Source organism: Notothenia rossii (assembly GCF_949606895.1).
Source record: "Notothenia rossii genome assembly, chromosome: 5".
Lineage (NCBI taxonomy): Eukaryota > Metazoa > Chordata > Actinopteri > Perciformes > Nototheniidae > Notothenia > Notothenia rossii.
In genome coordinates this window covers 18,699,533-18,727,056 of record NC_136903.1, presented here as the reverse complement: position 1 = coordinate 18,727,056, position 27,524 = coordinate 18,699,533, and the positions used below count along the sequence as shown (strand labels likewise).

Below are 27,524 nucleotides of genomic sequence, written 5' to 3'. Positions count from 1 at the left end.
GAGCTAAATGAGGCATGGCTAAAATGCATCATCTGTTTGGTATTTGAAAAAAGACTTCACAGACATGTTTTATATAGGTATGGCCCTACAATATATGTTTCAAATATAGCATGATAGGTCCACTTTAAGTTGGCTTTGCAAATTGGCTGGTGAGCCTCTTTTTCCTTTTGTCAATTAAAGGACGATCTTGTGGCTTCACAAATCAGTTTCCTCTCCTCTTTTCTCTCGCCCGGTTATTTTATATTTTTGTCCCTTTGGTAACCCTACTCCAGGAGGGAACGTAACTGTGACCAAGCCTGCCTGCATGTGGTGTAATCCAATGAAACACAGCTTTAATAAGTTAAATGAAGCAAGATTGTGGGTAAGTGGTTTAAAGGTTTAAGATGTAAGCACATCTTAAGTGTCAGGTTAATAACTTATCCTGCTTTAAGGCATGCTGTGCTTGGTTCTAATGAACACCATGGATACGATTTTACATAATTCGTGCTTTTTTCTTATTTCTAATGGGCCTGCATTCCTGGCTCTGGTAGGTGAATAAACACAGCGGTACTTACAGATGCACACAAACAAAATTATGCTGTGAGAAAGTCTTGAGGAATCTTTCCAGCTCAAATCTTTAATAGCTGACTTTTTACGAGGGGATAGTGTGTGTGTTGGTGGTGTGCTGCAGGTGCTGTGAGCAGCTGGTTGAGGATGCCTTAATCAAAACCCATCAGGAGGCAGAAAGTGTGGAGGGAAACGCAGAAGGGAAAAGACTGTGGGAAATAGCGGAGATGTCACTTAAAGTATGAGGAGACAAAGTAGACGGAGAAGGAGCGTGAAGGCTGAAATTAAGTGAGGAGAGATTAAGGTGCGACTGATGAAGGAGGTTGAGGGACAGAAGAGGGAAGGGGATGACGGACAGATGGAAACGGAGAGGGATGAAAACCACAGGGAGTGAGGGTGAATGAGCCAGACACTGCAGAAATCACCTGCTTCAACAGCACATGTCCAGCTGAGAGAGATAAGCTCTATCCCACCATCATCATATTCATTATCTACCAACGCCTGTGTCGTTAATTCATCTTAACATAAAAATGTGTCAAACGTGATTAACTTTGGGTGTTTTGATTTAACATCACCATGGTTTTAATATTCAGACACCACACACACACACACACACACACACACACACACACACACACACACACACACACACACACACACACACACACACACACACACACACACACACACACACACACACACACACACACACACACACACACACAGAAGTAAAGTGTTTATTTGACCGCCAGCTCGGTGTGGTTCTTTTACTTTGTTTTGACTGTCATCAGCATTGCTATGGTAGTTAGTTAAACTAACTACCACTTATTTTTTAAAGCTAAAGGTATGTTGCCAATGAGGAGATTGGGAAAGAAAACTTCGAGAAGTATTAGACTCACAGTCAGAATTGATCAAATATTTCTCTGTCATCAGCATTGCTATGGTAGTTAGTTAAACTAACTACCACTTATTTTTTAAAGCTAAAGGTATGTTGCCAATGAGGAGATTGGGAAAGAAAACTTCGAGAAGTATTAGACTCACAGTCAGAATTGATCAAATATTTCTCTCAAATCACTTCCTAATTGGCATATTCAGTTTAAAAGCCATGTTTGTAATCCAACATGTTAATTAAATGCCTTTTTGTTAGCGTACTAGTAGAAACAATGTATCTTTCAGCAGTGTATAATTACTTATACATTCAAGCATTTGTGCTGCAGTTTCCTTTGGTCTTTGCTTTTCTGTACAAACATTTTAAATATTCACTGCTGCTGTGCCAAATAAATACATTTGTTTATTTATTCATGCATATGCTGAACTGTCTTTTTAATTTATTTTTGTATTAATGAACCATATGGTTTATTTGTTTTTCAGTCATTATTGTTCATGCACCAAAGCAGCCTTTATAAGTATGACAAACTTGCTTACAAGTTTATATTATAACTGAGAGTTCAGTCTAATATCATTTTTTGGAAAGAAAGTAAAAACCAAAAAATTTGTATTGAGCTGCCTGTCTAGGTGGTGGCTGTCTCTATCTTTACATTGGCAGAGAATATATATCTACAATTTTAGTCTCGTAAAAATGTATGTAAATGATCACAGCCAAATATGTTAGACGTGTTGCCTTTATAAATACTCTGAATTGCTGCTGATCCAACAGATTCTGCTGTATTTGTTTAGCTCTGTGTCTATCACATGACAATCCTAAGGGAGGAAGAACTCCTGCATTCAATTCTTCATCACTTTGTCTAGAGTACAATAGGTCAAATATCATCGCATGCCTAGACACACAAACACAGAAAACACCCCATTGTGTTCATTACCAAAAAACACATGAATAACCCTAGGGAGCACTTTGTTATGCATTTCTGCTTTAGGAGATCATAAAGAAAAACGCAAACACACACACACACACACACACACACACACACACACACACACACACACACACACACACACACACACGCGCACACACGCGCACACACACACACACACACACACACACACCAAGGAAAACACAGGTTTTCTGCTGTGTGGGCCTATTAAAGAACACATGGGTCTTAGTGGCCTTTGCACCTGTCATTTTGTTTACATTCCCCCTGAGAGAGAGGACATGGGACCAGTCGTGGGAGTAAAGAAGTTTAGCAGGAAGTGAGGAGATAGAGGAGAGAGTGGGTTGAGTGGAATACAGGCCACTCACAGTGGGAGGAGGAAGGTTTGTATGTTTGTATAGGTGAGGGGTGGCACCAAGGTGCTGAGTAAGCTTTTCTCTGTTGTCTGTTTCAGGAGACAAGTGTCATCATCAATGAGTTCCTTTCAGCACCTCAAACACAAACACATTAAACTCTCTGTCCCTGTGTTCTTCTCTATCCAACATCCTGTCTCCAAGGATTTTAAAAGTGACTTTGGTCCCAGGCAATGACAATTAGCAAAGATAAAAGAGCAAACGTATTTAACAGATTAAATTAAATCAGTTCTTAATATTCAAGACTTTGCAAGAGCTGGACATTAACACACAATATGGCCTTAAAAGGACAATTATATGTATTCTATCACCAACAATGACTAAGACAAACATCGTCATATACATTTTCAACTAAGGTTGCTTTGGCTGTAGAAAGTATTTTCAACAGCTTAAGTGTACAGAAACTTTTTTTTACGATCCACAGTTGCATTCCAGCATCATTACTTCAAAAAAGTATGTGAAATGAAGATTACATGTCATGCTCAGTATTCTTTCCCCTCATTTTTCATATGAGACAGATAAAGCCCCGTCCCCACAGATGGGTCTGGTTTGAGTCATTCCTCACCTTTCTAGATAAGAGAGGGGCTGCAAAACATTTCAGAAAGCCCTGGACACCCATAAATATCAATAATGACCTTATTTAAGGAACTAGTGAGAACCTGAATGGATCCAATATTACCTCTAACTCCACAACAAATGTTGCTTTGGTTATCCATCTGACTATTTAGTACTTGTAAGCTGTAAAAAGCATTCTCTCTGTCCAAGCATTGTTACAATCTTTACAAAGATAAGCAGGACCAGTAGCATTGTGATTTGTGCTATAAGCAGTTGCTTCAGAGTTTAAAGGGCCCATGTCAGGCTTTCCGGTTATTACCCGTCCCCTTGTGTGTTATGAAGGTTTTTATGCATGGAAACGGTCTGCAGAGTCACAAACCCGCGAGTAAAACTCTAACACAGAAAATACCTGTCTATGCTGCCCCAAAACGCCTCATTGGATATTTCTCATTTTCCATTGTTTTGTTCCTTGGTTCTCTGACGTGTGAATACCCAAATCAACAACAAAGGACCGTATTGGCCCAAATGGACCAATCCGCGGAGCACCTCAAACACCAGGATTGGCTAACTAACAGGGAGTCCCCATTGACTTGCATAGAGCTCCCTGAACGCTGGTAATAGACGAGTTGGGATGACGGAGAAATGCTCTCCGCAGACCCATGCTCACAGCGTTATAAACCTTTTTCTTACTCAATATCAAGCCACACTTATTGTTTTTACTTCGGCTGTGAGTGTTTGTGTGTGCTCAGGATGAGTTTCGCTTGTTCTCGCTGCATCGCCGACCCGGAAACCTGTCCGCTCCTCGCAGCAGCCTAGCAACGAGCCTAGCAACGTTCCGACCAATCAGAGCACACTGGGTTCACAGGGAGGGGTGGGGGCAGGAGCTCCAACAAGCCGTTTAGGACAGAGAGTGAATACACAAACTATAGTATACAGAGATGCTGCATGAGAAACCAATGTGATTTTGGAAAATTGCACAATTTAAATCTATTCTAGTAGACCACAACAATGGAAATATGATCAGTAGAAATGGCCATGACATGGGACCAGTGGCGGCGCTAGGGGGTGGCTACTTGGGCTCAAGCCTCGGATGTTTTCTGAAAAGCCCTGGGTGTTTCACTTGAAAAAAAAAAAAAAAAACGTCTCGGGAGTAATGTGCAGTACCGGATTCCACCAGAGAGGCAGCCTCTGCGGGACAGTAGCCTGCGTACTGCGTAGCCTTCCCTGCCCTGAAGAAGAAGTGATCCTTCCTAGTGCCCAGCGCCATATGGCTCTGCTAGTCCCTGAAGAGTTTTAAGCTAATAGCCTATAAAGTTATGGATATTATAAAGTTATTTTCATTGAAAAAGGCGCCACAAGCAGCAGCAGTAGTATCAGCAGCTGACAACAACGTCATCACCAGCAGTGAAGAAATGGATGATGTTTCAGGTTTGTGAATCTAATGGTGATATCTGCACTCTGGCTGACTGAGTAAGAAGTGAAAAAGAGTGATGTAATGTTAATGTTATAGCTAGTAAACATGGAGTAACCACACTAATTATACCCTTATGTTAGTATGTATACAGAACATGACTAAAAATTATCCTAAGATGTAACGTTAACCCTTCATACCTCAGTCTACCTTTAAGACACTAAAATAACGTATTCCAATTTTTATATTGTTTTGGAATTATACCGGCTCTCGTTTCAGTACACTTAACAACGGAACCATAGCAACGGAACTGACAGGCAACGGAACTGCCAGGCAACCCTCTGAATCAGATTCCGATTGGCTGTGACTGCATCCACTCAGAGTGTCCGATTCAGAAACGTGACTCTTACACTCTTCACATCACAAACAAAGATGGTGGATGAGAATAGATCTATAAAACCATAAGCAATGCGCCAGAATCAAGGTGAGACTATCCTTTAAAACTCTACGCACATTCGTTTCAACAAAATAAGTAAACGACTGTATTTGAGTGAGTTAAGGCATTAGTTTGCTTCATTAAAGGAGGTTAATGAATAAGTGTTCTCCAGTGCCTTTCGTCCACTTTAAGGTATTATTAAGGTAGGGTTAATGTTGCTCTCAAAGTGCACCAGATTGATGCTTTTAACTTCAATATTTAAAAAAAAATCTTCCCGGGGGAGCATGCCCCCGCACCGCCCTAAAGGAGGCGACGACCCCCCGAAAGGATGTTTGGTCCACCCCCCACTTGTAAAAAAATAGCACTTTACCCCTGCATCCCCCAACAACTCCTGGGCTAAGCCCCGGATCTCCTACAATCCTAAATCCGCCACTGCATGGGACCTTTAAGGCTCATAGTAAGTAAAGTTGTCAAAATCAAATGTGTTTTCAGATGTTTAAAAGTAATTACTGTTGCAGCGACAAATGTCTGTTTTGTATGTAATATAATGTATGTTCTCAGATTTAAGACTTGGCATGAAGAAGATGTAACCCCTGTAAAGTAAGAAAACAAAGTCCCTCTTCAAACTTCAAAGTGAATCTATAAATATAGAGAAGGGAAGAAAGGAAAGAATGAGGGAGATAGTTTTTGTGATGGTGGTGTGTGTGTGTGTGTGTGTGTGTGTGTGTGTGTGTGTGTGTGTGTGTGTGTGTGTGTGTGTGTGTGTGTGTGTGTGTGTGTCGATTAGTGCACTCTCTGACCTCTTCTCTGCGTTCAGATCCACGTCTCTGTATGTACCATCGGATCTGAGCCTGTTGAGATTTGGGGATACACTCGAGGAAGGTGGAGTTGCTCTGCACCCCATAAAGGACTCTCTCCTCCACCCGTCCCCCAACAAGACCTGCAGAAAACACGACTGTTATTGATCCAAACTCTTTTCTCTGGTTCTAAAAAGAAAGATGTCTCGCAGGTATCCTCTGGAGACTTGTTAAGTAATTCATTTATCTGTTTCCTGGATGTGTGTTTACAGCTCGCAGAGAGATTTTCTCAAGAAGACAGATAAAGGCTTCATTTATTAAAAGAACAAAGTCTACGTACTGTCTTTGGTGTCCCAGCACTGGCTGGCTGGGTCTCCATGCTTGATGTCCTGTCTTCTGGCTCGCCTGGAAAACAAACACACAACGTGTAAATAGATTACAAGAGATTGGAAATACATATTTTGATAAAATGTAAGAGACAGTGCCGACAACCATATTTTCTCACAGAAATCATCAATTCAATAATTGTTCAGTTATTTTTCAACTGAGACAGAACCTTAAAAAATATAAAACATAACAATAGAATGGCACTTGGCAAAGAGGATGATTTATTGTGTATAGCTTGGACTTTTCAAACAACACATTGAGAGTTGTTTCTGATTATTTGTTTTAAGAACTTCAGTGAAAGTTCACTTGCATTTTATCAGTACCGAAATAATTTTACTGATCTCAAATTGCTAACAAAAGTTATAAATACTTTTTGTATCCCACCCGCTGTGATTTGGATTTTTTTTTATGTGTAATGGGCTTTTCCTTGGCCTATGATACCTATTCCAAATTCATTGAATTGTGGGATGGTAGTTTATTCAGTGACCCTGCTGACAGATGAACAAAAAAACAGAGCCAGAAACATAACCTTGGTGTAGGTGGATTGGAGAAAATAAATAGATAAAAAAAACACCTCTTACACATCTCAAAATGAATGAACATGTAAAGATGTTGCCTGAATATTACTTTTAGCAAAGGTTTTTTTCAGAACCACTTTACATGTGATTTAGGGTGACCTCTGATTACTGTTAACCTTCAGTGTCTTACTCCAGTTAACACCTGTAAAACCTTAGGCAAATACACCACAACTTCTGAAGTCATTCTGTCTACTACAGAGTTATTTATTCCCTACAAAAATGACATTCAAACAATGTTTCTTTGGCCTCTGGCTTGATGACGCTCACTTCCGCTCCTTCAGTTTGTATTGATTTTGCCTCCTCCACCTTCTGTCAGTGCACTGTGATGGGACATCTGTAGCCTACACTCGCTGACACTGTGGAGATCATCTTTCAAATAGCACTGGAAACCAAATGCAGGAACTCCACTGTTCCACAAACCATAACAGCATCCCCACTGGCCAATAATATGGCATTGTGACCTCTAACTGTAGGGTATATATTCTATAGAGCAAGCACACAAACAAAAACACACACATGCAGTAAAACACCCATATGTGCTTTTTCACCCAAGAAGTGAACTGTAGAGGTATGGAATGACAGTAGCATTACTCAGTTGAGGAACAGCATCTAAAACCAATGCCTCAAATGGACTAATAACCTTTGGAATGGAAAAATGCTGAATATGTGACAAAAGCCAAAATAGAAAACATATTTAGCAAGAACTATGGACTTTGCCTGACAGTCCAAGAATATACACACACACACACACACACACACACACACACACACACACACACACACACACACACACACACACACACACACACACACACACACACATCATGGATAAGTAGGGCAACACAGGGTCAGTTTAAAGCAGATTACAGGGTTTGGGTTTTGATATGTGAAAGACCTTGATATAAAATGTGTTTTTTTTTATAAACACAGCGTTACCTCTCTTTGTTTATATGGTGAGTGATGTAAAGCAGAATACACCTAAAAAACGATGTGGGTGCATTGGGGTCATAACCTAGAACATTTGAGCACAGTATGGCCTGTCATTATTTTTACAAAGTTCACGAGTCAACAACAGGCACACCATTGTTGTTCCTGTCCTGAGTGTGCAAAGAGTAACAGATTTTTAATTCCTATATGTTTACTGTGAATACTGTATCCATCTACTGGCTCTTAACAAAAAAAATAATTATAAAGATACATTTTCAAGTTGGTTAATGCTGTACGATTGTGAATTTTCAAGACTGTATCTTACCTCTTGGATGCATGGACGTATTGAGAGCATGTGTTTCCGTCCCAGGCGCAGTAGGGGTCTCGAGCCAGGCAGCACTCAGCACAGGCTTGGCCATACAGGTGACATCTACTGAGTGAGACCTGGGCTAGCCCTTCACTTGAACCCACATAAAGCTGTTGCTATAATGAAAAACACACCACACTTTGCTTTAGGGAAGGTACAAGTTGAAATGAATTATTTAGAAAGGAAATTAATTTGGTTAGATATAGAAAAACATGCAGAAAATTATGACCGTTTTCTTTTCCAGTACACATTCATAACAGGTTTTTCTTCTCATGTATATTTAGCTAAAATTCTTAACAACAAAAAACAACAGAGATTCAAGGATGTTCTTACAAATGTCAGTAAGGACCTGCTCTGACTCGCCTTAAGTTATGGAGATTCCTAGGCTGAACTTCCAAACAACATTTTGAAAACACCAGAGAGCATGCACTTACAGACACACACACAGGGTGAACACTGCTGGAGATTTATGGAAGCAATGATTGGAGTTGAAGTGTCTACTGACACCCCTGACCCTAAGATAATGAGGCAAGGGGGGAGAGAGAGCTATAGAAAAATGGCTAAAGAGAGAGGGTGAAATTGAATAGTTTATGAATTGGGGAGATAACAGATTTTTTTCATGCCACATCAGACCAATACACACAACTTGAAAATACTAAATAGTGTTGGAAGAGTGTGTGAAATTGTTTTATGAGAATGATGCCGAACCTGTTTAGAAGACATCTCCATACTGAGGATAGAAGTGGGAACCTGCAAAAAATAAACAAATAAACGTCACCAGCTTTATCACCTCAATATATACACACTGTGGGAGTACTTTGCGTAACAGATGAGTCTGTGGATAAATAGCTCAGAAAAAATCCATCTGTGGTGCACAGTTTCTAGCTGTGCATGCTTAATGTTTCACTATCCCATGGAGGAAAGCTAGAGAACAGTTGGCATCGTTTATCAAAGACTTGAAGTGAATGAAAGTCTATGTATCTGTGTCTGTATTTGTGTGTGTGCACAAACCTGGAAAACTTGGAGTTCTTCGAGCACCACTTCCTCTGTTGACCAATTCTCCTGAGTGATGCTCACCACTTTCAGGATTGAGCCGGCATCTACGACAGAGAGTGAGGAGGGAAGCAAAAGGGGTGATTGAGATGAATCAAGCAAACCACACAAAATCAATGTTCCATTCAAATGTGAATTACTTGAACCAGCCAGGTATGAATATTGTATTTGTATCAATAAAACAAGCACAATAAAACAAGCACTAAGAGATACTCTTCTTACTCTTGATCTCTAAGGGACTGACACAATTTCCACATTCCTCTGACGTTATTTTGAGAAATACTTTGTTAAAAATGTACCATAGTAAGAATACTGCAACCTTAAGTTCATAAATCTTTCTAACAACTAGACCATAATCGCATCAGGAAAAAAGTGTCAATGGCTGATGACAATTTATAGTGGTTTATTGCCCTCTGTTGGTCAAAAATAGAACTCCAAGTGAAGACAGAGGAGAGGTGGGTTTCTCACCTGTTCCTAGAAACATGACCTCATATTGTCCATCCTCTGCCAAAACTCTGTCCACCACGATTTGAGTCAGGGTGTAGTCCACTCGGACGCGTGTGAACACGGGTCGGCCAGTCAGAGGAGTCACAGACTGATGCATGAGAGGGTGGAATCGAATGAAACTGACCACCTCATCTGGGAAGTCTTTGGTGGTCTTGATCCTTGGGTCATATGTCTTGCTGGGACACTGAAGGACAAACAAAATGTTGATCTTATTCAAAATGTTCAAAATGATATGATGATTTAAAGCACTGAGTGTCTCTTGTGTATGTTTCCCATATTTCCTTCATCCAGTGGTTTGTGTCTAAAAATGTAATGGTGCATGCCTCCCTCTGGTGGTCAAATGCAGAACAGCAGTAGGCAAAGCACATCTGGAACATCTGTCACCCAAGGTCCCCCATGCTGTATATCTTAAAGCTTAAACAGCTGCACACCTGAAGCATACACTGAATTCCCCATACATCCCTTTCCCTTCCTTGATTACATTTTGTAAACAAAATAAAACAAGAGTCTGATTAATATGTTGAGCAACCTCTTCAAAGCCAAGGTTATGTCATACATCATGCGCAGATGTGAGCATGCATAACCTACAGCATCATGAACATTTCACTCTTTGAATCCAGTACTTTTAAATTAAGCCATGTGTATTATTCTTTAATTAGCAAAAACATACAGTAGAGGATTATATTCCAACTTGTGAATAGAAAATCAGCTTTAATGTCATTCCCTTTAGTGGGTAACCTACCGTTCCAGGACGGGGATAGGGTATCCTTCCCTCGTATTCTACCCATCGGTGGTCGGGCCCCTCCTTGTGGGCGTAGGGTCCATTAAACACAGCTCTTATGTCCGCCATGCTGTACACACACACTGCTGAGCCACGGAAAATTGAGCTGAGAGAAGAGGAAACGGGTTAAAGAGAAAGTGCCTTTGATGTTGATGGTAGTATGATTAATACTTAACTTACCTGGAGGTGGTGAACACTGCATACACTTTGGGGTTTTTGTCATCTCTGGTAGGAAGCATAAATATGTCCTCTATTGGAAAAAGGGGGAGCAAAATAAAGGATATTTGTTTGTTTACCTTTATCTGCACAACAAAAAAAAGTCTACCACTTTCCTACTGCCGAGTTGGAAATGCTGTCCCTTTCTTAACTGCTCTCAGAAGGCCAATTGGAAAGATAAAACGTATTGTAGTGGCCTAGATTTGCACATTTAATCCTACAATCACTTACGAAGTTCATCAAAGTGTGTGTCCACTCCGTCCGGTCCAGGGATGGAACATATAAGTCTGGCTTTGAGGAAGGTGGTCCATTTATTGGTCAGACTCCTCAGCCCACCCACATCATTCTGAAACACAACCACAGTCACTTTAAGAAAACTATAGTCAGCACATTGTAGCTTTGTCAAATAACCAGACGGACAACCACAAATAATAAATATACAATTTGTACTTTACCACAAACCAACTGCAATCAATCTATTGGTTTTGCAAACAGGCACGCAGCCTGACTGATTTCCTGCGCTAATAAGGAAAATAAACAGGTAAACCGCATGCCGCTGGTTTGAATCTGTTTATTTAACAAGCACAAAGGAGACCTACTTGTTAGTATAAAGACAGTCGAGGGTAATTGAAAAGGGAAAAGAAGAGAAAGAAAGGAAAACAAATAGCCGACAATAAAACATGAAGCGAGATAGGAACAGCATGTTGGAAAAGTATTGAAATAAAGCGAGGCTGCAGACTGATAATGCAGGTGATATCTTAGCATATGAATTGCTGTTTAAGTAGAGACCTTTTAATGAGCTAACTAAAGTGCACGTCTTTTTAAGGAGTAGAACACTTAAAATATCCTGCCCATTAAATGTGGATAGTTCACCAACTTAAGATCATTACACACCGAGCCAATTTTCGGCGTCGATAGATGTCGGGCCATCGATGAGCGTTGTGTCGCCCTATTCAGATTGGTGTGTACTGCACCATCGTGTCTTTTCGGCCGTGCCGATACCTTCCGCCACCGATTCGATTTGTTGAATCGGGAGGTGGTCGGGCAAAGAAATCACTGATTGGCTGTTCAGCTTAGCGAATTAGTGCATGAGAAGCGAAACGGAAGTGAGGGACCCAAACAAACAATTAACCTGTTAAGCCCCAAGGGGACCCTGTTTTTTTTTTCAGGACACTGTGTCTCAGGGGATCTTAATATTTAAGAACCTATTAACGTGTTATACCAGATTAACGGAAATAATCTCAGCTAACTGACGATATAAACCATTTTTACCAAAACGTACCAAACGTAGCTTCTAGGGAGATCGTCCCACCGCAGCTGTTAATCTGATCGAAAGACGTGTTCAATGGTATTAAAACGAGAAAAAACGCGGCTGAATCGGTTAATCCATAGGTTGATCAAGTTTGTGGGCAATAATTGGAATTATTTATAATCCATAATTCCATTTTTATGTAAAAATCGCAGAGCAAAAGTTAGCTGCTAATGGTAGCCACCAGAGTGGCTGCTGCTTCCGGTCTTGGCTATGCGGCAGTATAATACACACACATGACCAAATAAGAACTATGTGGGAGTTCCCCTCGATTCCATTGGCTCTGATGGTTAGAAAGATATGTCACATGTCAAAATCCAGCAGGGGGAGCCAGAGATATGAAAAATCCACCCAAATGGCCCCAGAAGAGGGTTTTTTTTGCTAAAAATGTCAAATATCACTTGTTTTGCATCAATCTTGATACGGGGTACTTATTATATGTTGTACTTTGGATTCCTAAAGCTTTTAGTCTACTAACCCATCATCCAAGGTTAGTTTTCACTATAAGTACAAAATATTTTTGGGACGGACACTATAATTTACAGTTTTTTACCATGTTCAATCTGAATTTTCTTTAAAATAAAAAACATTTATATTGAATCTGACTTTTCTACATCCAACTCACAGGTTTATCATTACTTTGAGAAAAAAGATTATTAATTTCACCCTTTTAGAAGGGAAGATATGGTCATTGTTCTGGGAATGTCATTTTCGAGCCCGAAACCTGAAAAACAGGCTTGGGGTTTAACAGGTTTTAAGAAGGCAAATCTGAGATTTCATTTAACTCCAGCTCTTGACACAGGTTCGGGAAAGTCCCATGACCTTCTCGCTGTAGAGTGAAAATGGAACACACACGCTATTTGTTCTTTATTTATATCACGCAGTCTTCCTTCCGGTTGTTGCCTCTTTTGAATGACGAATACACACTACCGACGCCTGCTAGTAAGGAGAGTTATTGCCACTCACGCAGCGCAGTTCGTACGTGCAACTTGGCCGTCGGCTGAAGTCTTTGCGGTGTGTTCCAGTGCAAAACATGGCCAAGACGCAGGCGACATGAGGCGACGTGAGGTGAGGCGACGTGAGGTGAGGCGACTTGAGGTGAGGCGACGTGAGGTGAGGCGACGTTCCATCGGGACGTGTTCTTTGGTGTTCTTTGGTGTCAGTTTGGTGTGGACCTTTTTTCACTCTACAGATTTGCCTTCTTAATAGTTTGTTTGGGTCCCTCACTTCCGTTTCGCTTCTCATGCACTGATTGGCTAAGCTGAACAGCCAATCAGAGTGATTTATTTGGCCGACGGCCATGTCGAATTGGCGGCGGAAGGTGTCGGCACGGCCGAGAAGACACGACGGTGCAGTACACACCAAGACACACCAATCTGAGTAGGGCGACACGACACTCATCGACGGCCCAACATGTATCGACGCCAAAAATCGGCTTGGTGTGGAAGGACCTTAAGAAGCTTTAGTTGTACAGGAAAGGCTGTTATGGTTCGACACACAAAAACACACTCCAAAAAAATGGAAGCCCTTAATGAGGATGTTTTGCAATGATGATAATCTTCAAAGCGCTTGAAGTGAAGTGCCCTTACTTCTTTGATTATTGAAAGTAAAGGAAAAAAACAACATAAAGAGAGCGAGAGCGAGAGAGAGAAAGAGAGAGATAGCTGAAAGAGAAGGAAAAAGACTGTAATCCAGAGGAATGTCCTTCCAGTCTGCCTTACAGCTTACTCCCAAGTCATAAACACGATGAAAGCTTTTTTCTAAGAATGTAGCAATAGGCCTCCGAATGCTAATTGGAAATTGCTGTGTGGGCTAGTCCCTTTTGGAACGACTAATGCTACACTGTACGGTATACAAAAGGTCCCCTTTATGAATCTGTTAGCTGTGCAATGCCATCCGAGCTAACAGTTGTTTTGTCCTGCTGAGAAATATAACTTAACGGGCAGTGAAACATGATACGCCTCTCAGATGTCTTGCAGCATCTAACAACTGAACAGAATTTTTGATTTAAAAAATGGTTCTGTTTGACTTTGAAGTTTTGCATGCATTGCATTTCTAGCCATTTTGAAATGATGACATGTAGCTCTTGTTCCAGTAGAGGCTGAATGCTCTGACTGTAAGTTGCATTGGACAAAAAACATCTGCCAAATTAACATAGTCTCATGTAATGTAATGGAAGCACACAAAATAGCCTTTCTTTATCAACCTTTGAATGGACAAGGCAAGCAAATCCTTTTGGTTAAAGAAATATGACAATGAGATGGTGCAAATAATCGATCTCAGTGACAATGTAAGCAGCAGAACTGAGAATGCCCCGTCAGCAGGGTACAAAGAGGCTAAAACATGATTTACTCCCTGACAGATTCTTTTGAATGACTACAAAAGGAGAATGTATCAGGAAGGCCTCCTCCGGAAAACACTTCTGTAGTGGCTGCCACAAAGACCCTAAGACCATCAGATCCCTATAGGAGTCATGACTCCCTCCTGCTATTTTCCTCTATAGTCCTACCTATCTTACATGCACCATTTCATTAATTCATATTACCAACTGGGTCCCATAGTCTGTGTAATGTAGAAGTATGCTTGTTTGGGCTTTAACCCTCCCCTTTCCCCACAACCTGTCCCCCCATATGTCATATCCTCACCACCATGCCTCTGTATACCTATGCACTGTCCTCCTCCCTCTTGTGTAATATCTCACCTTGCACACACGAGCCACTCGAGACAGGATACTCTTGTCATTGCCTTCCCACGAAACCTCGCGGAAGAAGAAGTATATTTTATCATCATCTGGATTGTAGGTGTCTGCAATGGGATGAGCTGATATAAACCTGGCCTCTGAAGAAGGGAGAAAAGAAAAGGGGGGGGGGGATTGTTAAAATAAGTCAGGTAATGGATTTGCCATGAGTTGCAGCCTTGAGGTGGGATTAACACTACACCTACTGTAGCACTTATTTACAAACGTTCACTATTCCTACAGAAAGCTGGATTTATGATGTAATGATGTGAAGTAAGCTTATGCATATGCTGCATGTACATTCAATTTGACATACAGTTTGATACATGGGCTAAGGCAGTGATATGCCAGGATATTTAAGTAAGAGCAGTAAGTAAAAGCAAACTGAAAACAAATAAAGAACATAAAAAAACATATAAAAGTTGAACATGTCGGCAAACAATTTTGTCCCATTTACATCAAATAGACACAGAACAACTTTAGCATTATTTTTGTATTTGTGTTTTTGGGCACCCAATGGATAGACCAACATAAACTGTCCTTCTTGCTCTGTCTTTCTGTGAAAGATCGCGAGGGACACTGCAAAGTTGGTTACCATGAGAGATGGTCATTTGAAAATACTGATTACTACAGCTTTACACATTTTTTCAAAAAAAGAAAGAGCATCGAAGTGTTTTTCAAACAAATATATAATATTTTATAAATGATCCTAAACGTTTGTGTTTCAAATCTTAATCTGCTAATAATTAGTAGCTATAGTTGTTAGATGTATTATAAATAAATGTGCTACAGTAAATGACAAGTTACCACATTAGAAAACAAACATGCTTAGATTAATCAGTGATAACCATGTTAAGATGTTGCACAGTGTGACAGGATAAACAATGCATACTAGATATAATGTTGAAAGCAGCAGTGATGAAAGGAGACAATCAACAGCATGTTGTCATGACTCAGGCGGGAACAAGTCCAAAGACTTAAGTATTGCAGAGAAATTACTTCACTTTAGTTCAACCCCTAGAATCAGAGCCAAACCCCAGAGGGTGATTCTCCGACTGGAACTGCTTAATGTACGCTGCTAACACACGCGACAGAAGGTCATTGTTAGTGCTGCAGCATTGGAAAGAAGTAACAGAGGCAGAAACACTGCAAGAGGTGACGTGTTCTCTCTCTCTCTCTCTGCCTACCCTGCGCCAACACAAGAAGTCCTCAAACACCTATAGAAAGAGGGTGACGTAATTACTCCAAATATCTCTGAATGCCTGGTTGTGAAATGTGGAGACCATGTGTAAGGATTTAGATCCCAGTGACAACTGTTGATACACGACGACCCATCAGTGGCTGTAAAACACTTGAGACTGGAGACTGTAAACACAGAGAGAAGTTTCCTTCATCAGTGATGACTGGGCATCCCCGTGTGTGTGTGTAAATGTATTTGTGGCTTTGCGCTTGTGTGACTAAGCTTGTGAATTTTGTGGCACACTGTAAATTTCCCTGTAGGTGCGGTCCCTGTTCAGCTATGGCATTCATATAAAAGTTCCAGCTAAATGAATAAGTGGGCTGTTTCCTCCGCAATGGAATGTCAATAACCACCCTGAGGGCAAAGAGAGGCTCTTTGTATCAGTGGAGAGGCTGGAAGTTTGAAGAAAAAGCAATAACAAGTTTTTAGTGCACTCAGCGTGCTAATGTGGATATGTGCAAGCATGTGTGTACCATTGATCCAGTATTCTTCAGACATGTCAGTGCGTATGTAGTGCTGGTCAGGTGGAGGGCCGAGGGAACGTGTGAACGTTGTGTCTTTGCCCAGGAAGTCTGATGATGTGCCGGCATACAGGTACTGATCTGGATTACAAGCAAAGGTCAATCAATCATTCCATTAGATATGCAGAAAAGAAAACCACACATATAGAAGATTATTGTACAAGGAAAGTCAAATAGCAGTAGCCTCTCACAATCTAATTAAACATGTCCACCAGAAGAAAATTATTCAAATTTCAGTTTCCATTTCTTGTTAGCTCCTTCCATTTTTCATTGACTTACCTCGATGAACTCATCTACAAAAACATTTCAAAAAACAAACATGTGAAGGAGAGATAAGGCTCAAAAGTACCTGCTGTTTACAAGTGTCTGCCAAGTGATTGTGTTGCTGCCTGGGAAATGTCTGCTTGCTTTGCTTTCTTGAGCAAAATAATTTACAGAAAAGTGCCAGGAAAACAGTCACATGACAAATGCAAATGTACTCAAACAGCTGAGTAGAGACTTATGGAGAAACATCATTTATTCCTGGTTTAATGGTGCGTGAAGCCAAAGAAATCTGGTGCGGGACAGATAAGGCAAAAAAGGCCTGTCAGAGTGTTGTGTGATGGTACCTGTGAGGACCGAGGTGAACGGCTGCAGGGGATCAAAAGGACACTTCAATCTGCCAGACTCCACTGTACTCGACAGCAGTTGGAACACGCCATCCTAAGAGAAAGCTTCACTAAATTAAATCCCAATCCTGACCTTGTGTCAAAATGAACTACTGCTGAGGTTCTCTCTCTCATGTCTACTTTACCTCTCTGCGGCCAGTGATTTCAATAAAAGCACAGGTGGGGTGGAAGGAGCCTGTCCCACAGCCATAAACATGTGTTCGATTGTAGCTGTGGAGGACCCTAACAAAGTTAGCACACTCCAACTACGACAAGCAGGGACAGAAAAAAGGGCAAGGATTAGCTATTATAAAATGATGAAGAGATGATATGATTTGAAGTAGTCAAGTGCTCACATTTGCATTTTTTCCTGCCAGTTTGCACATTTCGACTCGGTCCCTCGGAGCAGGCCAGTTAATCTAATGACAGATAAAAAAAGGAAGAACATTTTCACATCTCAAATGCTAAATAAATCCTCACACAGTTATTTTCCAAGTATATGTAACTATAATTTAGGTGTTTAAGCCTTTTTGCACACTGCCATTAACATATTAATTGCATCTCTACCAGGATGAAATGCAATAAAACCTTTTTAAATAATGAAATAACAATAAACAAGTTCAACCTGCTGAAGGTTCAGAAAGCAGCTACAAGACTTCTCATAACATCTAAAAGGGGAGTGCATAATACTCGTGTTTTAGTATGTTTAATCTCTATGCACTTTAGAGTAGAATATAAGATTTCATGGATCAATGTAATGGGCTCTCCTGAGTAAACTCATGACCCCCTAACCTTAAATGAGCCTAAGTGCAGCTCAAAATCCTCCAGATAGTCCTTTGTAGTAGCTCTTAAAAGCTAAACGCAAGAGGAGGCCAGTCCTTTACAGTGACAGAGAAACACTATAGTTCTTTATTCAATACAAAATCCCCTTCAGAGGCATAATATTATTCTATATTTCTGTTTCCCTCTGAACTTTTAGGGTTTGTATCGGTTGCTCTTCTGTTATTTTTAATTTTGCATTGTACTCCCCCTTGGCCTGCAACATTTCCAGTGTAATATTAAAAGTGCTATATAAATAAAATCAGCATTGCAAAATGTTCACTCCTCACCTCTCTTTTTGACAAGTTGAGGATTATTAAAAAGCTGAACTCAGTTGTACAATAATTAGCTCCATGTGCTGGTACGAGAGAGCTATGGACATATAAAATCAACGTTCCCCATCCTGTTCACACATGTGTTATAACAGGCTTAAGTGCTTAGCGTGTTACCTCCCCTAAATCCTACCAAGGAGAGCCATCGCCAAACATATTCATGGGTCAACATACGCTTGCATAAATATTAAAACATCTAATGATTCCATATCAATGCAATGCCGCAGAGGAATTCATACAGAAAGCCAGTGTGACAACATGATGTGTCGACTGAGTACGGTGTGGAGCCTACGAAGGTCTTAAACTGGTTTTAAAGTTCAAAAATGAAGTAATCACTGGCCCAGTTTAACCACAGCATGTGTGGATTGTTAAAGATTGTAGTAAAAAGTTAACAACATAGCAGCTATCTGCTAAAAATCAAGGTAGAAACACCTGGAAAGTTTGCTCAGAGATTATTTGTTTGTGTTTCAGTACCAGAGGGTCCCTTTCTTCGAGGTATGCCTCTTCATTAACTGATAAACACCAAGATTGCTTTTCTAGATCATATTCACTGTCAAGGGCTGGTCCCAGAGGGCAAAGAGAATTAAACGTTCGGTGCATATCTCCCTGGCATCAGTATCAATAACCATCGAGGCAACAAAAAGACAACACTTTGAGAGCAAGAATAAGAGTTAAAATAACCAGATAAAATCAAATAAACACACAGTCGTCCCACTTGCGGATCAACCTCAGCTGCATAAACACACACTCACATCTACAAACTTTAACATATGGCATCTGTCCAAATGCATTTGTGTGTTTGTGTAAGTGTGAGTGTGCGTAGTTCTTAAATGTGTTTATACTTGTGCGTGTGTCCTCCAACATGGTGACCCTGACCTCGCCCGACAGACAGTTTCAGACTGTTGGTGACTGAAAGGTGAGCTCTTCTCTAAAACAATACACGTCAGGGTTCAATTCAGCTTTACAACAAATGGGGGAAAGAAAATCACCCCAATTAATGACAAGCCTCATTTAAGGGTCATGGGCTGAAGCATGTGGAGTCTTTATGATCTATATAACACTGAGCTGTTAACAGTAAATGACAGAGGATATTAGGACGTTTGCATGTCTAAGGACTGGGTCATTTGACTCTGTGTGGAGCAGATACTCCATCTCCTATTGAAAGTTGAATATCTTAGACCACTATTTTCTGGTCAGAGGGTGTTGGCGATTCTTAAAACAGCTGTAAACACTTCAGAGTATACCAAAACAACCTGTCATGTATAACAAATGGCTGTGACAGCTACAAACTCACAATCTGCTGTTTATTTATTGCAGTAGATTAATTATTGGCCTTGGAATGTTTAATGTTGTTCTATATAAAATTAGCATATTCTGTATAATTCACAACATGGTTTACCTTTCTTGGGGCTCTGGCCAGATTGTCAGGGTCGAGCAAGTAGATGTTATCCCTCGCTCCCAACAGAAGACGACCCCTCTCCTCATCCAGCAGCAGCGAGTGGGAGTGGAGGCCATCGGAGGGGCCCAAAAACACAGATACACTGCCGGCTTGCAGCAGTTCTGGCCCAGAGCAAGTAAAAGAAAGACATTGACACAAACAAAGAGATTAATACATCTCTGCAGTACAATGTGTGCACGGAGCTCACATCTAAACATGCACCATCTAGCATTGAATTACACTATGTTGTAAAAATTATTTGAGCAGGATTAGGCTGTCAAGTTTAACTTATTATTTTCAGTTCACTTGTCTCAAATATAAGCACTGAGTTTCCTCTTACATAAAAGAAGACAAGTCTTGGCTTGAGCTAAAACATGGCTAATACTCCGGGGTTTAACACCTTAGCTACACATGCTGATAGAGAAGAGATACAGTAGCAGACTAATTTAACAGCACAGTACTTTGGTGCATGCACTATGAGATATCTTCATCAGGGGATTTTTTTTATAAACCATGAATAAATATCATAGTTGAACAGCAGCTGTTCAATTGATGTTTGATGTCCAACAACATTAGTCTCTCTTTCAGATCTTTCCTGACTGGACCTTATTTTACAAATGACTGAACATCTTCAGAAAACATGAACTTTAGCTGTTCCATAGGCCTGTCATGTCACAATCTGTTTGTGTTTTGTTTGGTCTTGTCTTTGTCTGTCTTTGGTTTCTTGTTTTATTTTGAAAAGTATTCACCCCCTGTCTTGCCTGTTGCTTTCTGTCTGTGTTCCCTCCTGTCTGATTACCCGATTGTGTTCACCTTTTGCCCCTGTGTTTTCTTCTCCCTCCTCACTTGTCTCTTGTTTCTTTGATTAGTCTTGTGTGTATTTAAGTTCTGGTTTTTCTGTCTGTCATTGTTAATTCCTTGTGTGTCTTGGCTGTGTTCACGGGGAAGAGTTCTGTTTTGTTTCAATTTGACCTTGGAATAAAGGTGTTTTTCTGAGAAATCTGTGTTTGGGTCCTGCCTGCTTCACTCAACCCTGACATGTCATGGGCAATGTGAGATTAGATCATGATAAGATCACGTGGAATACCTGGTGCTCAACCATAGGATGATGATGTAGCTTGCTTTTAACTTCTTTATGATTTATAGTAGTATATTTTAAATAAACTGTACATAAAATGTAAAATATACGGTGCAGTTTCGCTTTGATTCACAGCTTCCATATCTGACTACATTCTCAGCCCAGTACTGTGTCCTTGATCTCCTTGATCTTAGTAAATCTATTCTATCACCAGGCTCTTTTCATTTCATCAGTATAGCAACATGCCTTGAATAAACACAGACTCAGTGTGGGGGAGTCCTTTGGGAGTCACTCTGAAAGGATTGACATTGTGATTACCCTCTTGGTGTGAAGGATTGGAGAGGTTACCAACCTTCAATATTTTAACTTCTTCGACCCCTCCACACCACGCAATCTTGCTTTAATACCTCCTCCTTTACACAAGCTAACACACACAGTACTGCAACATGCTCATATCTCACACCCCTGAACATCATGCCCCCAGCAGACTAAACCTCACAGAGAGATTAGGCCTGCTAGCCTTTGGCTAACGCTAATCTGCTCTGTAAACACATAGCACTATGACCCCATTCAAACAGCCTGCTTAGCTGTTGCCGCTTACTATAGTGGTCCACCCCTTCTCTCAGAGCGGAGAGCCCTCTTCCCCCTAACAGCTGTTGATTGGCTCCTCTGCTGGATCTCTGAGGCACTCTCATCCACACATGTATTTGAGTAAGTCATCACCATGTCGGCTTGCTGCCAACAGGTTTAGGTTCTGCTGATTAACTAGATGTAATGTCTGCTATTGTACAAGAGCAAACCATCTAACAAAGGATGAGTAAGGTAATGCTTAATCATCCGCAACGTTCCCTTTTGTCTGAAGGTTGAATTTGATATAAGAGCATGGAAGTGGAAAAGATGTTAACTTTGCTGCAATGATGCAGAATATAAATCTGCCATATGTGCTGGAAGAAGAGTCACGTCATATTTATAAGACTTCCCTACCTCTTAATGTGCTCTGCATTAAGCTAGCTAAGGTTAGGCTGTATGTCTCACATGATCATTGTCTTTGTTCTGCCTTTATTCAAATGTGGTATATGAGGTTATGTCTCTGGATTCAGAAGACACAGAGTAACGTCACAGCCAATAATGTTTATAAGAACATATAACTAAAGAAACCATGACTTGAATCATGAATCACTGACATGTGTTATGATGTGTGGTTTTTAAGGAAATTAGTTAAATACTGCAGCGTTATATCGTCAAACTTTTTACTATGAGGAAAATGTCCTTTAAATTGAGCTTATACTCTTCAGTTTGACTTATAAAATGTAGCTCTGGAGTTATACACACCACAAAACTAATGACAGATTGCAACAACGTAATTAACTAATATTGGTCGCACATAAAGAACAAAGTCATCACACTAATCCGAATGTGCAGCATATTAAAAGTATTTGAACCAGATGACTTGATTTGGAAGAAGGCCTCGATATGATCTGAACGAAACTTGAACTTGTGTTTTTTAAGTGGAGAGTTCAAAAGTTTGGGGAACAAGGCAGTTGTTTTGGAGGTGTTCATTCAATCAGGGATGATTTTTGCTTTGATCGTTTCACCCTCCACTCATTGGAGTTGTGCTTTCACTGGAGGGGGGGGGGGGGGTTATGTGATGTTTGAAGAGTGATCACTGCTGGGTGGTGTTGCTTTTGAAGAGAGTACACTGATGAGACGATGACAAGTTATGTGTGAATGATGTGTGCATTGGGTTGGCGGTGATTTTGCTTTGATTTAGTTTCTTCTTTGATTCAGTCATTCTGACGCAGAGAGCCAGAAATGGACATTGCTCTACAGTTGTTAATCTGGTGTCTGAAAAGAAAACCATTACTTTCTCAGAAGGCCTCTTGCATGAACAGCAACGTTTAGTCATAGTCAAAGCCAAGAGACACACCCTGATAGAGTATCAAAAAAGTTTTCTCATATATATGGCCCCATTAAAATGCTATGTGAAATAATAAAGTGCTTTATTTCATTATCTGGTGGGTTAGGAAAAAACATTAAACGAGACAAACTGTAGACTAAATGCGAGAATAACTGCAGAGTAAACACTGTCCACAGCAATCATTACTCCTTCAGCTACTTACATATATTTATGTTGGACACAGGGGACATACATGTGTATCTATTTCCAGCCATGGGCTTTGGAAGCCTTTGACCAGAAGAGTGCCTTTGGAGGTTAAAGTCAGAGTGAGTTTACTTATAGGCAAGTGGGGATTCAATTTTATGGACCAAGACTGAAGTTCATTTGTGTGGTTTCTGGTAGTTGATACAACGCATAAGGGACGGAGACTTTGAAGTAAAGTTTGGACTGGAGTTAAGGATGGGTTTTAGGGGGAACCATAATTCAGCTTTTCTCCGGTGGCACAAAACAAACAGTTGATGCAAAACTAAACACATAGACGCAGTGCACATTGACCGGCTAATATACACACAGCGGCTTGAACGAGAGTCTCCAATGGGCCGAGAGCATCACCATGAACTGTTATTCTGCATGGTTGTATTGTACAGAGTAAGAGTTATAATAATACTGAACAACAGCACATTTCAATAACTGATTGCAATTGTTAGTTATACGGTTATGTCAAGATGGCATGTTTGCCAAAACGTGACAGGTGAACATTATCATACCCATCTAACTTTACAAACAGGGGGGATTAAGAGGTGGGCTAATGAATCAGTAAGTGGGTCTCATAGCTCCTACTCTACTTTACAGTGTTGTTTCAAAGACCATTGACTTTAACAGCGCAACTGAGTGTAATATACTCTCTTTTTACTTTTCCTCTTGGCATTGTGCACAAAACTGCAAGAGAATGAGAGACACATAGGGACGATGTTATAAGGAGAGAGAAAAAAAGCTAAACAATGCCTTTAAAGATGCAAATTGAATGTCTGAAATGCTTATGGTCATGTATCTCTTATATAAAATAAGTACAGATAGGTGCAAATGTGCTGAGGACAAAAGTAGGCACACAATGAAATATGTAAAATGAAATTACCCAAACTTAATGTTGGTTCAAACTGTAATCAAATGTATTAATGTAAATTATGGAACAACATTTAAAAAAAATCTCAGACTAATCAAAACTTTTTCTTACCTTTGTAGTTGAGTTTGACCCTTGGGACAGTTTGTTTGATGCTTGCTCCAAAAGGCAGGGTGGCCAACAACATCAATCCCACTAATGTGAACCCTGGATGGGATAGTACCTTAATCCTCTTCATTTTGCTGCCATAATTACTGCCAGACATGCAGTGTAGAGCCCCAACTTCATTCCAACTCTGATTAACAAAGTCCCCTTTCTTCATGGTGTCTGGAGTGGTCTTGTTCCGTTTTCACTCTATCCTTTTCTGCAACCCTGGAGGTAGACCGGAGTAAAGAGTCAAGCAAGGGAGGAGCAATCATACATGTGTGTGTGCATGAGTGTGTGTGCAGTCTCATCTAACTTTGCGCAGGATATGCACACGGGTTTCTGTTGTGACTATTCAGTCGTTTCACCATGGAGCCCTGCAGGCATGTCCCCTCTCTTTACCCGTCCTACATCAGCTGCTGCCTGTCACTGGCTTCCCTTTTGTGTCGCCCTTAAATCTGTTTGCCCAAAACAAAGGTCACTCTAACAAAACAGTGACATTCTACAATCTTTCACTCGGCTATGCCTCTTTCACCTACTCCCTATCTCCTCTATCTTCTTTTGGCTTGGATAACTCATTTAATTCTTAAGCTAAATGATACTGCTTTATAGTTTCAGCATTGGTTGATGAACCTGTCATCTCCTGCTTTATGTCCTGTGAAAAAAATGGGCCATGTAATGTCTGTGACTTCACAGTGCATTAAAGAGGCCAGCAGCACAGACATTAGTTCACACTCAATGCAAAGTGAGACATATGAGTGAACAGTCATGGGAACGCTTTTTGCCTTTTCTAGCACTAATAAGCAAGAAGAACGTGAGCGACGTGTACAAATTGAACATGGACAAGGTGAAATCTTTGAGGATGAAACTTGAAATCCGCCATATGGCAATGTTTTCATTTTGAACTAGCAAAGATGGTAAGATTAAAAGTTGTTAATTTTTCCGTGGGTTTGTTTGGTTACTCTTTTCTATGTGCTGATTTCCAATAGCCTTGTCCAACCTGTTCTGTGCATAAAACTATGCTTTTTCAAGCATGCAAATATAATCATCCCACGAAACAAAGGACATGCAACTGACAATAGACAGGATGTTATGTTAAGAGATTATTATAAATAAATCAGAAACTAAGAGCTCAGTTACAAGAAACAACTTCTGCATGAATTTAGAAACCACTCTGGTTATTCATAGATATCTGAATGTAAATGTATTTCTTAGTTTATTGTTGCTGATTTACTCTAATATACACAATTACACAAGTTTCTTTCTTTGTGCCAACTCAAGCAAAGGGGTGCATCCTTAACTCAACCTTCCACTAAATTCTGAATGCCAGTTCTGTATGTAGTGCATCACCCTGCCGAAGAACCGTGTTTTTAAACCTGCATTCCACAGCCACGTAGCTACTAATTAACCAAACAATCGATGAAGAAATTAATGAATGCATCAAAAGAATGCCTCCCCTAAAGACCTTACTGCTAAATTGCCCTCATTACTTTCTTTCCACCCTCATATCCGATAACACACATCAACCTGTCTTGTGACAACATAAACAATGTCAACCTAAATTAATAGATCGGATGTTTCAAACACTCACACAGCTCAAGTACTGAAACCAAGCATGGTGACTCTGATGAAGACGCATTTGGCATCACAGTGCTCTGCAAATTAAGAATGAAGTCTTCCTCTTTGCACTGAAACAAAGCATGTTGAAGAATTGGACGTACAGTATAGGGAAGAAATAGGGCCAAATATTGTGTATGTATTGTAATGTAATTAGAGAAATTGACATTCAATGAACATACGTTAATTCAAGCTTGCACACACAGATTTGCATGGCATGTTGGCAGACAAATTCAAGCTGTAAAAGTACAACATCATTCCACCTAATTTATTTTCCCTCTCCAGTTTTGGCATCTGGTGTTTGAAACTTGAGCTTATTACGGAGAACCAGGGCAGAGTGGCAAACATCCAAAACCCCGTAGCTCCAAACTGGAGAGGATTAGACCCCGATAAACAGACTGCTGTTTACTTAAGATGACAAATTGAGGCACCTTCACACCTTCAGGGTTAGAAATACAGATATAGAGCTGTGTGTGATGGATGGGCAATCGGCAAAGAGAGTGAGAAAGGGAGCCGGTTTAAAGCTGTGCGGTCGTTGCACACTTTGTGAGCGACAGTGATAGTGCTGCTGGTGGGGCTCATCCTTCCTACAGTATCTTCAGGGGCGCAGTGACACGATTTCACCCAAGTGAGTAGCGTTCGAGTAATGTATCTCTCTTTACCGCTTGAGTGCCACCATCTATCAGCAGTACAGGCCTGTGCAGCACCCCTCTGGAAGAATACACCCCAAACAAAGGAGAAAGCTCAAGTGTTAGAAGAGGAGGATTTAGAACTCTCCATCTGTTGAGAAATAAATGGCAACAGGCGATTGTCACACGATATAGCAAGGGAGGACACAATATGCGTTGCCAGTCAGTCGATACTTCGGAAATGGTGGATAATGGAGATGAAAAGAGAGATAGATAGAAAGAGTGTGAGAGATAGAGAGGTGCAAAAGAGAAGAATCAGACAGCTTGTGCCATGTGAGTTAAGCTAACACCCCTGTTTCCTGGCGGCTACAGCCCCTGTTGTCTTTGGCAGCATGGCCGGCACACGGTGCAGGGGGTGATGGGAAACAAACCGGATGGCGATGGTGACAGATTTAAAGCGCTTCAGATCTCGGCCCAACATATAGCATTTTATAGATGTCACCACCTCAAATAAACCGGACTTTCGAGTGGTGGGCTCAACATCAAACCAATATGGTGTGTGAAATCAACGACCACTCACCAACAGCCATTAATTACCGATACAATCTATTTTTTACTAAGGTGCTATGTTAGACATGTAGAGTAGCTGAACTTTTAAAAGAAACAATATTCACAGAAGTTGTCAGCAGACATAAGGAAGGAGCAGATGGTGAAGAAGTACTCTGGCCATGGGCATTTTCACACAGAGACCACCCCTAATGAGGCATTTAGCAACACCCAGGTGCCCTGTAGCGTACATTATTATCAAACCCCTCCATCTCCACAGGACAGAGTGCATTAGCAAGGCTATTTGTCTTTATTCCCCGACCACAGGCACTGACCTGGCAGAACAACATAGGTAATTGTTTCTAGCTCTCAAGACATTTGTTGTTTTTCTTGGCAACAGTCAATCATCTTTTTTTTACTTTGTATTTAAGCAAGCATGCAACTCCCCAGTGAGTCTGTGTGAGTTCATGTCTCAAAGGGAACATGCAGGACAGCCACCAGGCCACACTGTTGGTGTGTTCACTTAACACAAACTATAAAGCATATAGAAAAAGCATTAAAGTTGTTCTGCTGGCTATAACATATAGTTCAGATGGCAGTAAAAAGGATAACTAAACATTGTTAAAATACAGACGCAGAATGTTAGC

At 40.6% G+C, this 27,524-nt stretch overlaps 1 protein-coding gene across 1 annotated transcript in view; it reads right to left on the bottom strand.

The window, feature by feature from the left end:
• sema3d (sema domain, immunoglobulin domain (Ig), short basic domain, secreted, (semaphorin) 3D) overlaps window positions 1-27,524 on the bottom strand; it is a 35,626-nt gene that overhangs the window by 3,953 nt on the left and 4,149 nt on the right. The window contains exons 2-17 of the mRNA XM_079684700.1: window positions 24,056-24,313; window positions 19,808-19,968; window positions 17,614-17,676; window positions 17,404-17,523; window positions 17,219-17,312; window positions 16,563-16,691; window positions 14,814-14,950; window positions 11,035-11,149; window positions 10,768-10,837; window positions 10,549-10,693; window positions 9,768-9,990; window positions 9,258-9,346; window positions 8,955-8,996; window positions 8,205-8,362; window positions 6,328-6,392; window positions 5,991-6,130 (exon numbers count right to left, since the gene is read on the bottom strand). Of these exons, the coding sequence (XP_079540826.1) occupies window positions 5,991-6,130; window positions 6,328-6,392; window positions 8,205-8,362; window positions 8,955-8,996; window positions 9,258-9,346; window positions 9,768-9,990; window positions 10,549-10,693; window positions 10,768-10,837; window positions 11,035-11,149; window positions 14,814-14,950; window positions 16,563-16,691; window positions 17,219-17,312; window positions 17,404-17,523; window positions 17,614-17,676; window positions 19,808-19,968; window positions 24,056-24,263 (1,959 nt within the window). The 5' untranslated portion in view covers window positions 24,264-24,313. The remainder of the gene's footprint in view (window positions 1-5,990; window positions 6,131-6,327; window positions 6,393-8,204; window positions 8,363-8,954; window positions 8,997-9,257; window positions 9,347-9,767; window positions 9,991-10,548; window positions 10,694-10,767; window positions 10,838-11,034; window positions 11,150-14,813; window positions 14,951-16,562; window positions 16,692-17,218; window positions 17,313-17,403; window positions 17,524-17,613; window positions 17,677-19,807; window positions 19,969-24,055; window positions 24,314-27,524) is intronic.